This window comes from Osmerus eperlanus, chromosome 1 (genome assembly GCF_963692335.1).
Source record: "Osmerus eperlanus chromosome 1, fOsmEpe2.1, whole genome shotgun sequence".
In the NCBI taxonomy this organism is placed as follows: domain Eukaryota; kingdom Metazoa; phylum Chordata; class Actinopteri; order Osmeriformes; family Osmeridae; genus Osmerus; species Osmerus eperlanus.
The window spans coordinates 212,200-226,481 of NC_085018.1; the positions used below are offsets into that span (position 1 = coordinate 212,200).

General features: G+C 46.2%; 1 protein-coding gene, 1 long non-coding RNA gene and 8 other non-coding genes across 11 annotated transcripts; all 10 read left to right on the forward strand.

Annotated features, from left to right (window-relative positions):
* Nucleotides 1–522: 522 nt before the first annotated feature.
* LOC134036282 (uncharacterized) lies at nt 523–2,536 on the forward strand. The gene is made up of 9 exons (XR_009932402.1): nt 523–781; nt 1,069–1,139; nt 1,227–1,403; nt 1,494–1,555; nt 1,638–1,722; nt 1,810–1,851; nt 1,920–2,093; nt 2,173–2,208; nt 2,307–2,536. It is a non-coding gene; the product is annotated as an uncharacterized LOC134036282 (long non-coding RNA).
* A 19-nt stretch (nt 2,537–2,555) lies between these two features.
* LOC134036333 (putative nuclease HARBI1) lies at nt 2,556–4,059 on the forward strand. 2 transcript variants are annotated; one of them, XM_062481267.1, is made up of 4 exons: nt 2,556–2,862; nt 2,932–3,047; nt 3,144–3,255; nt 3,350–4,059. In XM_062481267.1, exons 1-4 carry the CDS (start codon nt 2,661–2,663, stop codon nt 3,718–3,720), a joined length of 801 nt encoding a protein of 266 aa, XP_062337251.1. In that variant the 5' UTR covers nt 2,556–2,660; the 3' UTR covers nt 3,721–4,059. The 2 variants fall into 2 exon arrangements, with proteins under 2 accessions (XP_062337251.1, XP_062337332.1); XM_062481348.1 differs by lacking the exon at nt 2,932–3,047.
* A 4,326-nt stretch (nt 4,060–8,385) lies between these two features.
* Nucleotides 8,386–8,458, forward strand: trnav-uac (transfer RNA valine (anticodon UAC)). The gene has a single exon. It is a non-coding gene; the product is annotated as a tRNA-Val (tRNA).
* Nucleotides 8,459–9,076: 618 nt separating this feature from the next.
* On the forward strand, nt 9,077–9,149 carry trnav-aac (transfer RNA valine (anticodon AAC)). Its single transcript has one exon. It is a non-coding gene; the product is annotated as a tRNA-Val (tRNA).
* A 383-nt stretch (nt 9,150–9,532) lies between these two features.
* Nucleotides 9,533–9,605, forward strand: trnav-uac (transfer RNA valine (anticodon UAC)). Its single transcript has one exon. It is a non-coding gene; the product is annotated as a tRNA-Val (tRNA).
* A 618-nt stretch (nt 9,606–10,223) lies between these two features.
* trnav-aac (transfer RNA valine (anticodon AAC)) lies at nt 10,224–10,296 on the forward strand. The gene has a single exon. It is a non-coding gene; the product is annotated as a tRNA-Val (tRNA).
* Nucleotides 10,297–11,374: 1,078 nt separating this feature from the next.
* Nucleotides 11,375–11,447, forward strand: trnav-uac (transfer RNA valine (anticodon UAC)). The gene has a single exon. It is a non-coding gene; the product is annotated as a tRNA-Val (tRNA).
* A 625-nt stretch (nt 11,448–12,072) lies between these two features.
* On the forward strand, nt 12,073–12,145 carry trnav-aac (transfer RNA valine (anticodon AAC)). Its single transcript has one exon. It is a non-coding gene; the product is annotated as a tRNA-Val (tRNA).
* Nucleotides 12,146–13,206: 1,061 nt separating this feature from the next.
* trnav-uac (transfer RNA valine (anticodon UAC)) lies at nt 13,207–13,279 on the forward strand. Its single transcript has one exon. It is a non-coding gene; the product is annotated as a tRNA-Val (tRNA).
* Nucleotides 13,280–13,899: 620 nt separating this feature from the next.
* On the forward strand, nt 13,900–13,972 carry trnav-aac (transfer RNA valine (anticodon AAC)). The gene has a single exon. It is a non-coding gene; the product is annotated as a tRNA-Val (tRNA).
* The last annotated feature ends 310 nt before the right edge of the window (nt 13,973–14,282 follow it).

Sequence of the window (14,282 nt, forward strand, 5' to 3'; positions counted from 1 at the left end):
CTGCTTCTTTCCTCAGTTTTCATCCAATTGCGATCCTCTCCAAAGTACCTTGTGCCCCATGTTGTCCCAATGTCCCAAGAAGTCCCATGATTCATTGGAGTTGACATGTCGTTCTTTGAAGTCAGCTACCCTTGTGCCACTTGTGCGGATTCGCCTTTAAGCCATTCCATTGTTTCTAACAGTGATTAGAATTCCGTTCGGAAAACATTACAATGCATGTCATGGGCCGAGGACCTTTGTTTCTTCTAAGATCTTTAGACCAGTCGTTCGCCATCCTGGTCCCACCTGCCCTGCCCCTGCATGTTTTAAATGTTTCCCTCTTCCAACATACCTGATTCAAATGAAGGGGTCGTTATCTGTCTTTGCTGAGTTTGATAACGACTCATTAGTTTAAACCAGGGGCCTGTTGCACAAAAGTAGAATTAAGACATCCGGGATAAATGACTCAGCTGAGCTCAATGAAGCCAAAACATGTGCGTCCAGGCTTAATTGGTTGCACAAAGACCAAGTCAGGATGAGCAGACACGGATTCATTAAGCCAGGTGAAACCAATCCTGGATAGGTGCGCGCTCACGGCTCACTCAAATAGACCCCGCCACAGATCACAGATTAACTGATTTACCATGGCAACTAGAGCCGCGTACTTTTCCCCGTCGGAAGCACAAATCCTCATGGAGGCATACGAGGAGGTAAAAGATATAATTAAGAAGAAAGGCAACACCGCCACAGTGATAAAGCAAAGAGAAAAAGCGTGGCAAAGTATTGCAGACCGCCTGAATGCGTAAGTAGTGCACAATTACACACTCACCGCTCAGCTGAAACATCACAATTACAATTCAAATATTTAATTCACATCTCCAAAAATGCAGTTGTACTGTAATTATGAAACGGTTAAATTTTTAATTGAAATGCACTGCAGATATGAGTGAAATTGTGTAAAGTAACTCCATCACACTGTATAAAGCTATGATAAATTTTTTGATATTTTTACTGAAAACAAGACAAAAATACCAAGTAATTTTTTGCAGTGTGACTCCATTAAATGTGTGTGTGTGTGTGTGTGTGTAGATTAAACATGAACGGGCCAAAACGGACATGGCAGCAGGTCAAAATCAAATACAAGAACATTCTGCAGAATGGTATGGTCCCTGACTAATATTTAACAAAGCACAAGCATATATTGTACCCAGAAGGTGCCTGCTCACACATTGTCTGTACTGTTTTAGCAGTGAAAAAGAATACCCACAGACAAGGCACGGGTGGTGGGTCACCAAAGGCTGACCTTACCCCAGCAGAGGACATGGCCTTGGAGCTAAATAAAGGCAGGCCCGTCTTAGAGGGGATCCCTGGGGGGAAAGAGACGAGCATAGGTTCCTCCCAAGATGCCACCCGCTTCATTCAAGGTATGTCCTTCCATCTCTACATGGGATACAACCACATTCATATTGAATCAATTTGGACTGTCTGACTTTGGTTTACCTATTGCCTTGCAGTGTCTGGCAGCACTGTGTTCCTGTTAGAGCCACCAGCACAAGCACCAGACGATGCTGATCCAGTGAGTACTCCATCAAAGGCATACTGTAGGCCTGGCATGTCTTGTCTACTAGCTTCAATATGAATCCGATTAAATGTGATAGGGTGAAGGCCCCAGTGCAGCAGCAACAGCACATGATGGAGACGATGATGAGGAGGAGACCATCTCTGGATTCCAGAAGGCATGAGGTATCATGTTAAGACTGTGAAAGTACTATTTACTCTACAATGGTGAGGAGTCCTCATCAAAATCAAAAAATCTAATTTCTTTTACAGGACCCAGATGCTATACAGTGGGAAAACCAGCCTGGCAACATAGTGCGTATTAATAAAAGGACACCACATCCTGCCAAATTCCAGCTGCGCTAATTGTATTGTGTTCACAGAGCTCACAAGCTATCAGAAAGTTGTATGGCAACCACCTCCGGCGCCAAATAGAACTGGCAGACATAGACATTCAGTACAAGAAGAAAAAGATGGAAAATCTTGCACTGGAGTCCGAAATAAAAAAGAGGACAATTAGGAAACTGGACCTTGAAATAAAAAAACTTGAGAGGGAGGTGAGATATGCCTTCAATGTACACTGTATGCTAACTGTAACACAAATGTATTAATCATAATTTTTCTTTCCTCCCCCAGCTCCAAGAAGATGACACAGCTGAAAATAAAAATTAGGTATATTCTCGTAAAGTCAAGTGAGCCATGACATATGAGCTCTTATTGTGAGCACACAGGACGGTGGCATCTTTCTAAGGTTTTTTTTATTTTCCCAGCAATCAGTACAACCAAGTCATCGTTATAAGGCATCGCCCTCTTTTGCCCACCCCCCCAGCACCAGGTGTGGCCACTAGCCTATATGAAGGCCCAAAATTGTGTGTTCCTTTCTGCTCTGACAATGGCATGCCCATTCGTGCGAGATGTGGTGGATGAAGAAGCACTTGTGCTGAGGAGAGCCTTCAGGCGAGAAAGGGTCTTCAGGGACCGGTTGGACCCACTGGCCTTCCCTGATGACCTATCTATATGAAAGATACAGGTTTTCTGCAGATGGCATCAGGTATCTATGCAGACTACTGGGTCCCAGGATTAAGCACCGCACTGCACGGAGCCATGCACTGAGTGTGGAGCAAATGGTTTGTGTGGCCTTGCGCTTTTTTGCTAGTGGAGCCTTCCTGTACTCAGTGGGGGATGCAGAACAGCTGAACAAGGCCACAATTTGCCGCACAATAAGGAGTGTGTGTCTGGCTATCAAAGCATTAGCAGATGTCTTCATCTCCTTCCCTGGCCACAGAAGACTCTGTGACATCAAAGAGGAGTTCTATAGGATTGCAGGTAAGAGGATCTACAAATTACAGGACAACTGTTAACACATAGTAGGATACTCATTACTTTGTGTGACAGGTTTCCCCAATGTCATTGGTGCAGTGGACTGCACACACATAAGGATAAAAGCCCCCTCAGGTGCCCATGAGGCCGATTTTGTGAATAGGAAATCCTTTCACAGCATTAATGTTCAGGTGAACATAACTTTTTGATATTGTCCATTGACGAACACTCTGCATTGCCAGTGATGTGCATTGATTGGTGTAATATTCCTCATCTTATGATTTCAGATGGTCTGCAATGCTGACTGTGTGATCAGCAATGTTGTGGCAAAATGGCCTGGCTCAGTCCATGACTCCAGAATCTTTCGGGCCTCTGAAATCTATCAGTGCCTATCACAAGGTAAGCCACACAACCCCTATTTATAACCATCATGGCTGTGTCAAGAATATCACTGTGTTTATGAGGTAGTAATGATGAGATTTTGTGTTGACAGGTGAATTCTCTGGTGTGTTGCTGGGAGACAGGGGGTATGGCTGCCAGCCTTTTCTCCTGACACCTTTCACAGACCCCCAGGAAGCACAGCAGGCCTACAACCATGCCCATGCCAGGACCAGGGCCAGAGTTGAAATGACCTTTGGCCTCCTGAAGGCACGCTTTCACTGCCTTCACAAATTAAGGGTCAGCCCTGTTAGGGCATGTGATATTACTGTGGCTTGTGCTGTCCTCCACAATGTGGCCTGCCTGAGGAAGGAGAGGGCCCCCAGAGTGCCACCAGCCATGGACTGGGACAATCCGGCAATCTTCCCTGATGACGACAGTGGTCGGCTGCTGAGGGACCAATATGTGTTGAATTATTTTAGTTAGTATGTGTGCTTTCAATTTTGGTTAAATATGTCCTGCGGTGGCAGAGGAATTTGTTTTTTTTTGGGTTCGTTTTTTTACGAATTTGGCCTCTTATGATGTTTGTGCGGTATACTGTGTGTAATACAAGGCTGCAGGGAGGCTACTGCATCCATTCATTTGTCTGTTCAGTTGATGTGTATGGATTTGTCCTGCATTTATTTTAGTGTGCAGACATGCAGGGTGTGTTATATACAGACCTTTGAATGTGTATGTATCATTTTGTATAATATGCTTGGATTCTGTGCTTTCCATCTTGTAGAGTCACTGTGACTTCAGTTTCGAAAGGAGCTGATGGTTTACCTGCTTTGTTTTATCCTTATTCAATAAAGGAACATAATGTTACACATTGTGTTTTTATATTCATATGGAATGTGTATTTGTTTATATGACAGAGTACTAGGGCCACACTGAAGAAAAAGGATAAAGTCATAAATTTATGAGGCTGGTTCTTTCTGCAGAAAAGCTACATATTGTTTTTACAGTTTTGATACTTATGACAATGTGATACTTAATATTCTGGCACATCAGCATGTCTTTGTTTATGAAACCATACTGAAGTACAATTTCACGAAATGCCCCACATCTGTCATTTTAACAACTGTCCTCCTTTAAAACAACTGGTTACAATATTATGACTTGTGTTTTTTTCCCCTCTGTGGCCCTAATATTCTATCATTTTATATATAGCCTTATAGTCTATGGGAAACTGTAAATTATCTAATGATAGCAACATCATCTAAAAATCATTTTTTATCCAAAATCATTGAAATTAATGATCACAAACGTTTAAATAATGACAGTGGGTCTAGTTATATGTGATAACAATGTATAGTGAGCAGTGAAATAACTATTGGTTTCCATTTGTGGTGACTGCTGACTGACATTAGGGATGAGATTAAATAGATCCTGGAATTTAGCCTGGTCTGGAGCAGGCTAGCTCCACAGAATAAATCTCCATGGTAATTTATACCATAACATATCCTCCTGCCCCCTATCCATCTTTAGTGCAACCGGATTACGGATCAATTGAGCCAGGATCACCAAGATATCCTGGCTTAATCCTTTATCCTAGTTTTGTGCAACAGGCCCCTGGCCAAAAAGGTGTCGTGTTGTCTGTAATAAATATCCAAGAGGCAACGGATGGACGTTAAAAGCGTCATTTTTATTTATTCGCAATAAAGACGTGTCAATCTTTTCAACAATAACTGTATATCCAATGTGAAAACGGGACAAAAGTCACAATGATGTTTCTCAAGACAATTTATTTTGCAAATTCAACAACAACAACAACAACAACTCAATGTAACAGCGGTGCATGTTTTCTACCCCATTGTTCACACATTCACCCAATACTCTTTGAATACAGTTTCTCAAGCATACTCTCTGAATACAGTTTCTTAAGCACACTCTTTCAATACACAGTTTTAGTTTACACTCTCTCTTTTCGGGACACGCGATTGGCTCGAGGCGAAAACGACTGCGCCGTTTTTCACAAAGCCCACAGACGGTGACGCGTTCAAAGCAGAAATCCCCCAATGCAAAACACCCCCTCGTCAATACGAGCGTCTACGCCACGGCGCAAACGGTGGAAAATGACTTTAAAGCTTTCGGTTTGGTCACAAAAGCAAACATTTGACACATTTGCATGCTGGGAATTAAAGAGACAGAGTCTGGTACACTTGACAGTTCTCGATCCGAAGTTAGTCCGGCGTCCGAAAGGTCCACGGACACGCTCAAGCCTCTACACCTCGTCAAGGTCTCGGATCTCGTAGAGGTAAAAAGCAGAAACCAAAGCAATAAATCAAACAAAAAGGGAACCGTGTACAAAACGTCCAAGGCTCTCCCCGGGAGAGGCACACAGTGTCACTGTCACTTCGCCCCCTCGGGAGCAGCGTCTCTCTGCTCCGCCAGCCAAGCCTCGACGCTCTTCCCTCCGGAAGACCGGGAGCAAAAGGTTGTGGAGCCGAAGCGGCTGTGTCCCGTGTCCCGCCGCTTCGTCTGGCCGCTGACCGTGTACAGCGTGGACGTACGAGGCGAAGGCCAGGGTCACCTCTGTGTTTGGGTCCATCTCAGGAAGGAGAGCAAACGCCCTGCATTTTCAGGCGTTCCTCCCGGACGGACCGGTGGAACGAGGGGGTCCATCTCAGGAAGGAGAGCAAACGCCCTCCATTTTCAGGCGTTCCTCCCGGACGGAACGGTGGAACGAGGGGGTCCATCTCAGGGGGGGGTGGAGTACCTGTACTCCCAGAGTCAGACAGACAGGCAGAGTGCTGCAGGACACCAGCGCGCGCGGACCCTGACGTTCCGGACGAGGAGGCCGCCTTCCAAGACATCGAGACGGAGGACGAGTGCGTCGAAGAGGCGGGGGAGGACGTGGACCACACCATCCACGTCGAGCTTCCTCCGCCTCGAGCAGGCAAGGCAGGGCAGGGCAGGGCAGGTGGATGAAGCTGTCCTCTTAGATACGGGGGTCAGGGCTGAAGAGAAGCTGTCCAGCTAGAGAGGGGTAGTTCAGCAAGGGGTCTGTGTTGCTCTCGGCATCCACCCGTGGCACGCTGCATCCTCTGTGGCACTCTGCATCCTCTGTGGCACTCTGCATCCTCTGTGGCACTCTGCATCCTCTGTGGCACTCTGCATGACCGGCCAGACCTGTAAAAGTGAAGAAAGGGTCATTGTCAGTGGTGGAAAATGAAGCTTTTCCCCATCTACACGTGATACAAACTACAGTTTGGACTGTGAAATGCAGCAGCGATACTTTAACTCGAATCCAAATGGGTTTTTCCATCTAGAAGAGACAAAAACACAGTGAACCTTTTTCAGCCGTCAATCAAAATGTCACCTTTTGCCCCTGTTGATCCCAAGGTCGCCGGTTCGAATCCCGCTCCTAGGTTAGAGTGTCGAACTTCAAAAGTCTCGAATAGGGTCATCTAGCCGGCTGTCGTAGCTCCAATGGACAGTAAACGGGTTTCACTGCGCACCCACGCTCGTTAAAGGGACAGAGTGACGCCAGAAAAGAAAAGTCAATGCGATATGGGGGGGGGGGGGGGCTCGCTTTGCACGCAAACGACGAGTTTGACAGCGACCTAGATTAAAATCCGACCCCGTGGCCGTCTTCGCAATCGCCGTACCTTTAAATCACTGCCCCCCTTTGGATTTTTGGTGCAAAATTGATCCCGGTACGAAATTAGGAAAATACTCATCGGCCGCGGAGGCGAAACGGCTGCCGCAATCACAACGGAGAACGGCGGGGCCCTAGCGTAGCACCATCATTTAAAGTTTTTACAGCAACCCACATTAAAATATAACCCCCTGGCCGTAGTCACAGTCGTCGTAGCTTCTCAAAACTGCCCTCCTCTTGTTTTTTAGCGTACAATTGACCGAGCTACAAAATTAGGAAAATACTACCAGTAGACGCTCGCTAGCATGGCTGCCGCCTGAGACCGGGGAGGGGGGGGCGACCCGAACTGGCTAAAATTATAAGACTTTCGAGACCCCAATCAAAAATCCGAGACGACGGTTCGACTCCAAATCGCTTTCTCGACAAGGCACCACGGTTCATTCGTTTTTTCGGTGACATTTTTCACTCAGAATCAGCTCTCCAAGTCGCGGGCTAAAACGTCTCTAAGGCACACCAGACGGCTCGCCACTACAAACCTTGCGCGGACCACGTTCGGTCGCTTAAAACTAAACATCCGAACACATTTAACGGCTCAAACTCACGCCACAGCTCGACAAGACGACCACAATGTTAACCGTTGTGACAAATCATTTCAAAACAAAGGATCGAAGGAGAGAGCACTCACGGTATACTTTGACGTGCAGTCTTTTTCCATGCAAGCAGAGAATTTATTCGCAATGGCCGCCCCGCTTAATATGCGTATCGGCGAGCCCCGATTGGCACAAAATTTACAAAAAATTGAGACAGACCACAAAAAAATTGAGACAACCCGGCTCACCCATTGGTGGAAACGGCAGGACCGGCAGGATTAGCCCAAAGAAGGCCATGTGACGCCGGAACCAACTGGCTGACAGGCAGAAGCATATGCGTGATGTCATTGAGACTGAATCGGGTCATTGAGACAGAGAACAACCGTTTGTCCGTAGTTGACATGTCGTTCTTTGAAGTCAGCTACCCTTGTGCCACTTGTGCGGATTCGCCTTTAAGCCATTCCGTTGTTTCTAACAGTGATTAGAATCCCGTTCGGAAAACATTACAATGCATGTCATGGGCCGAGGACCTTTGTTTCTTCTAAGATCTTTAGACCAGTCGTTCGCCATCCTGGTCCCACCTGCCCTGCCCCTGCATGTTTTAAATGTTTCCCTCTTCCAACATACCTGATTCAAATGAAGGGGTCGTTATCTGTCTTTGCTGAGTTTGATAACGACTCATTAGTTTAAACCAGGTGTGTTAGAAGAGGGAAACATCTAAAGCATGCTGGCCTGAGGACAAGGGTTGAGAACCACTGCCTTAGACCATCTCAGTGCTTGCTGACTTGTCGATGAACCATATCAACTAGTTCATGAGCCAAAATGCCTATTTGACATTGTAAAGGTGTGTCCTTGTTCTGTTTCCTTGTTAATGTGTGTTTGTGAGTGCACTGGGTTTCTGTCTTTCGTGAGTTGGCAGTTTCCGTAGTGTAGTGAATATCACGTTCGCTTTACGCGCGAAAGGTCCCCGGTTCGAGACCGGGCGGAAACTTCTGCTTCTCTCCTCAGTTTTCATCCAATTGCGATCCCCTCCAAAGTAGTTTGTGTCCCATGTCGTCCCAATGTCCCAAGAAGTCCCATGATTCATTGGAGTTGACATGTCGTTCTTTGAAATGGGAAGTCAGCTACCCTTGTGCCACTTGTGCGGATTCGCCTTTAAGCCATTCCGTTGTTTCTAACAGTGATTAGAATCCTGTTCGTAAACATTACAATGCATGTCATGGGCCAAGGACCCTTGTTACTTCTAAGACCTTTAGACCAATCGTTCGCCATCCTGGTCCCACCTGCCCTGCCCTGCATGTTTTAAATGTTTCCCTCTTCCAACATACCTGATTCAAATGAAGGGGTCGTTATCTGTCTTTGCTGAGTTTGATAACGACTCATTAGTTTAAACCAGGTGTGTTAGAAGAGGGAAACATCTCAAGCATGCTGGCCTGAGGACAAGGGTTAAGAACCACTGCCTTAGACCATCTCAGTGCTTGCTGACTTGTTGATGAACCATATCAACTAGTTCATGAGCCAAAATGCACATTTGACATTGTAAAGGTGTGCCCGCGTTTTGTGTGTGTGTATGTGTGTGCACTGAGTTTCTGTTGCTGGCCTATAAGAAGTTTCCGTAGTGTAGTGGTTATCACGTTCGCCTAACACGCGAAAGGTCCCCGGTTCGAGACCGGGTGGAAACATGTTTCCTTTTATCAGCTTGCGATCATCTCGTAAATACTTGATGCATTATCGACAGTCATGAGTTCATTGGAGTTGGTTTGTCGTTCTTTGAAGCGGTAAGTTAGCTGCCCTGGTGCCACATGTTTGGTCGTTTCGCTGGCTTCTGTAGAGCTTGGCAAGGGTCCAATCAGGCCAAAAACATGGAGGGCAGGGAGGCCTGAGGTCCAGGATTGGGAAAGGTTGCTTTAGACAATCTCCTTTGTTGCTAGCTTGCTGAAGCAGGGTATCAACTAGTTCATGAGCCGAAATGCCCATGTTACGTTATAAATGTGTGTATTTGTTCTGTTTCCTTGTTACTGTGTGTTTGTGTGTGCACTGGGTTTCTGTCTTTCGGGAGTTGGCAGTTTCCGTAGTTTAGTGGTTATCACGTTCGCTTTACATGCAAAAGGTCCCTGGTTCGAGACCGGGCGGAAACTTCTGCTTCTCTCCTCAGTTTTCATCCAATTGCGATCCCCTCCAAAGTAGTTTGTGTCCCATGTCGTCCCAATGTCAAAAGAAGTCCCATGATTCATTGGAGTTGACATGTCGTTCTTTGAAATGGGAAGTCAGCTACCCTTGTGCCACTTGTGCGGAATCGCCTTTAAGCCATTCCGTTGTTTCTAACAGTGATTAGAATCCTGTTCGTAAACATTACAATGCATGTCATGGGCCAAGGACCCTTGTTACTTCTAAGATCTTTAGACCAATCGTTCACCATCCTGGTCCCACCTGCCCTGCCCTGCATGTTTTAAATGTTTCCCTCTTCCAACATACCTGATTCAAATGAAGGGGTCGTTATCTGTCTTTGCTGAGTTTGATAACGACTCATTAGTTTAAACCAGGTGTGTTAGAAGAGGGAAACATCTCAAGCATGCTGGCCTGAGGACAAGGGTTAAGAACCACTGCCTTAGACCATCTCAGTGCTTGCTGACTTGTTGATGAACCATATCAACTAGTTCATGAGCCAAAATGCACATTTGACATTGTAAAGGTGTGCCCGCGTTTTGTGTGTGTGTATGTGTGTGCACTGAGTTTCTGTTGCTGGCCTATAAGAAGTTTCCGTAGTGTAGTGGTTATCACGTTCGCATAACACGCGAAAGGTCCCCGGTTCGAGACCGGGCGGAAACATGTTTCCTTTTATCAGCTTGCGATCATCTCGTAAATACTTGATGCATTATCGACAGTCATGAGTTCATTGGAGTTGGTTTGTCGTTCTTTGAAGCGGTAAGTTAGCTGCCCTGGTGCCACATGTTTGGTCGTTTCGCTGGCTTCTGTAGAGCTTGGCAAGGGTCCAATCAGGCCAAAAACATGCAGGGCAGGGAGGCCTGAGGTCCAGGATTGGGAAAGGTTGCTTTAGACAATCTCCTTTGTTGCTAGCTTGCTGAAACAGGGTATCAACTAGTTCATGAGCCGAAATGCCCATGTTACGTTATAAATGTGTGTCCTTGTTCTGTTTCCTTGTTACTGTGTGTTTGTGTGTGCACTGGGTTTCTGTCTTTCGGGAGTTGGCAGTTTCCGTAGTTTAGTCGCTATCACGTTCGCTTTACACGCCAAAGGTCCCCGGTTCGAAACCGGGCGGAAACTTCTGCTTCTTTCCTCAGTTTTCATCCAATTGCGATCCTCTCCAAAGTACCTTGTGCCCCATGTTGTCCCAATGTCCCAAGAAGTCCCATGATTCATTGGAGTTGACATGTCGTTCTTTGAAGTCAGCTACCCTTGTGCCACTTGTGCGGATTCGCCTTTAAGCCATTCCGTTGTTTCTAACAGTGATTAGAATCCCGTTCGGAAAACATTACAATGCATGTCATGGGCCGAGGACCTTTGTTTCTTCTAAGATCTTTAGACCAGTCGTTCGCCATCCTGGTCCCACCTGCCCTGCCCCTGCATGTTTTAAATGTTTCCCTCTTCCAACATACCTGATTCAAATGAAGGGGTCGTTATCTGTCTTTGCTGAGTTTGATAACGACTCATTAGTTTAAACCAGGTGTGTTAGAAGAGGGAACATCTAAAGAATGCTGGCCTGAGGACAAGGGTTGAGAACCACTGCCTTAGACCATCTCAGTGCTTGCTGACTTGTTGATGAACCATATCAACTAGTTCATGAGCCAAAATGCCCATTTGACATTGTAAAGGTGTGTCCTTGTTCTGTTTCCTTGTTACTGTGTGTTTGTGAGTGCACTGGGTTTCTGTCTTTCGGGAGTTGGCAGTTTCCGTAGTGTAGTGGTTATCACGTTCGCTTTACACGCGAAAGGTCCCTGGTTCGAGACCGGGCGGAAACTTCTGCTTCTCTCCTCAGTTTTCATCCAATTGCGATCCCCTCCAAAGTAGTTTGTGTCCCATGTCGTCCCAATGTCCCAAGAAGTCCCATGATTCATTGGAGTTGACATGTCGTTCTTTGAAATGGGAAGTCAGCTACCCTTGTGCCACTTGTGTGGATTCGCCTTTAAGCCATTCCGTTGTTTCTAACAGTGATTAGAATCCCGTTCGTAAACATTACAATATATGTCATGGGCCAAGGACCCTTGTTACTTCTAAGACCTTTAGACCAGTCGTTCGCCATCCTGGTCCCACCTGCCCTGCCCTGCCCTGCATGTTTTAAATGTTTCCCTCTTCCAACATACCTGATTCAAATGAAGGGGTCGTTATCTGTCTTTGCTGAGTTTGATAACGACTCATTAGTTTAAACCAGGTGTGTTAGAAGAGGGAAACATCTCACGCATGCTGGCCTGAGGACAAGGGTTAAGAACCACTGCCTTAGACCATCTCAGTGCTTGCTGACTTGTTGATGAACCATATCAACTAGTTCAATAGCCAAAATGCACATTTGACATTGTAAAGGTGTGTCCTCGTTTTGTGTGTGCGTGTGTGTGTGTGGACTGAGTTTCTGTTGCTGGCCTATAAGAAGTTTCCGTAGTGTAGTGGTTATCACGTTCGCCTAACATGCGAAAGGTCCCCGGTTCGAGACCGGGCGGAAACATGTTTCCTTTTATCAGCTTGCGATCATCTCGTAAATACTTGATGCATTATCGACATTCACGAGTTCATTGGAGTTGGTTTGTCGTTCTTTGAAGCGGTAAGTTAGCTGCCCTGGTGCCACATGTTTGGTCGTTTCGCTGGCTTCTGTAGAGCTTGGCAAGGGTCCAATCAGGTCAAAAACATGCAGGGCAGGGAGGCCTGAGGTCCAGGATTGGGAAAGGTTGCTTTAGACAATCTCCTTTGTTGCTAGCTTGCTGAAACAGGGTATCAACTAGTTCATGAGCCGAAATTCCCATGTTTTGTTATAAATGTGTGTCCTTGTTCTGTTTCCTTGTTACTGTGTGTTTGTGTGTGCACTGGGTTTCTGTCTTTCGGGAGTTGGCAGTTTCCGTAGTTTAGTGGCTATCACGTTCGCTTTACATGCCAAAGGTCCCCGGTTCGTGACCGGGCGGAAACTTCTGCTTTTTTCCTCAATTTTCATCCAATTGCGATCCTCTCCAAAGTACCTTGTGCCCCATGTTGTCCCAAGAAGTCCCATGATTCATTGGAGTTGACATGTCGTTCTTTGAAGTCAGCTACCCTTGTGCCACTTGTGCGGATTCGCCTTTAAGCCATTCCGTTGTTTCTAACAGTGATTAGAATCCCGTTCGTAAACATTACAATGCATGTCATGGGCCGAGGACCTTTGTTACTTCTAAGACCTTTAGACCAGTCGTTCGCCATCCTGGTCCCACCTGCCCTGCCCCTGCATGTTTTCCTCTTCCAACATACCTGATTCAAATGAAGGGGTCGTTATCTGTCTTTGCTGAGTTTGATAACGACTCATTAGTTTAAACCAGGTGTGTTAGAAGAGGGAAACATCTCAAGCATGCTGGCCTGAGGACAAGGGTTGAGAACCACTGCCTTAGACCATCTCAGTGCTTGCTGACTTGTCGATGAACCATATCAAATAGTTCATGAGCCAAAATGCCCATTTGACATTGTAAAGGTGTGTCCTTGTTCTGTTTCCTTGTTACTGTGTGTTTGTGAGTGCACTGGGTTTCTGTCTTTCGGGAGTTGGCAGTTTCCGTAGTGTAGTGGTTATCACGTTCGCTTTACACGCGACAGGTCCCCGGTTCGAGACCGGGCGGAAACTTCTGCTTCTCTCCTCAGTTTTCATCCAATTGCGATCCCCTCCAAAGTAGTTTGTGTCCCATGTCGTCCCAATGTCCCAAGAAGTCCCATGATTCATTGGAGTTGACATGTCGTTCTTTGAAATGGGAAGTCAGATACCCTTGTGCCACTTGTGTGGATTCGCCTTTAAGCCATTCCGTTGTTTCTAACAGTGATTAGAATCCCGTTCGTAAACATTACAATAAATGTCATGGGCCAAGGACCCTTGTTACTTCTAAGACCTTTAGACCAGTCGTTCGCCATCCTGGTCCCACCTGCCCTGCCCTGCATGTTTTAAATGTTTCCCTCTTCCAACATACCTGATTCAAATGAAGGGGTCGTTATCTGTCTTTGCTGAGTTTGATAACGACTCATTAGTTTAAACCAGGTGTGTTAGAAGAGGGAAACATCTCACGCATGCTGGCCTGAGGACAAGGGTTAAGAACCACTGCCTTAGACCATCTCAGTGCTTGCTGACTTGTTGATGAACCATATCAACTAGTTCAATAGCCAAAATGCACATTTGACATTGTAAAGGTGTGTCCTCGTTTTGTGTGTGCGTGTGTGTGTGTGCACTGAGTTTCTGTTGCTGGCCTATAAGAAGTTTCCGTAGTGTAGTGGTTATCACGTTCGCCTAACACGCGAAAGGTCCCCGGTTCGAGACCGGGCGGAAACATGTTTCCTTTTATCAGCTTGCGATCATCTCGTAAATACTTGATGCATTATCGACAGTCATGAGTTCATTGGAGTTGGTTTGTCGTTCTTTGAAGCGGTAAGTTAGCTGCCCTGGTGCCACATGTTTGGTCGTTTCGCTGGCTTCTGTAGAGCTTGGCAAGGGTCCAATCAGGTCAAAAACATGCAGGGCAGGGAGGCCTGAGGTCCAGGATTGGGAAAGGTTGCTTTAGACAATCTCCTTTGTTGCTAGCTTGCTGAAACAGGGTATCAACTAGTTCATGAGCCGAAATGCCCATGTTACGTTATAAATG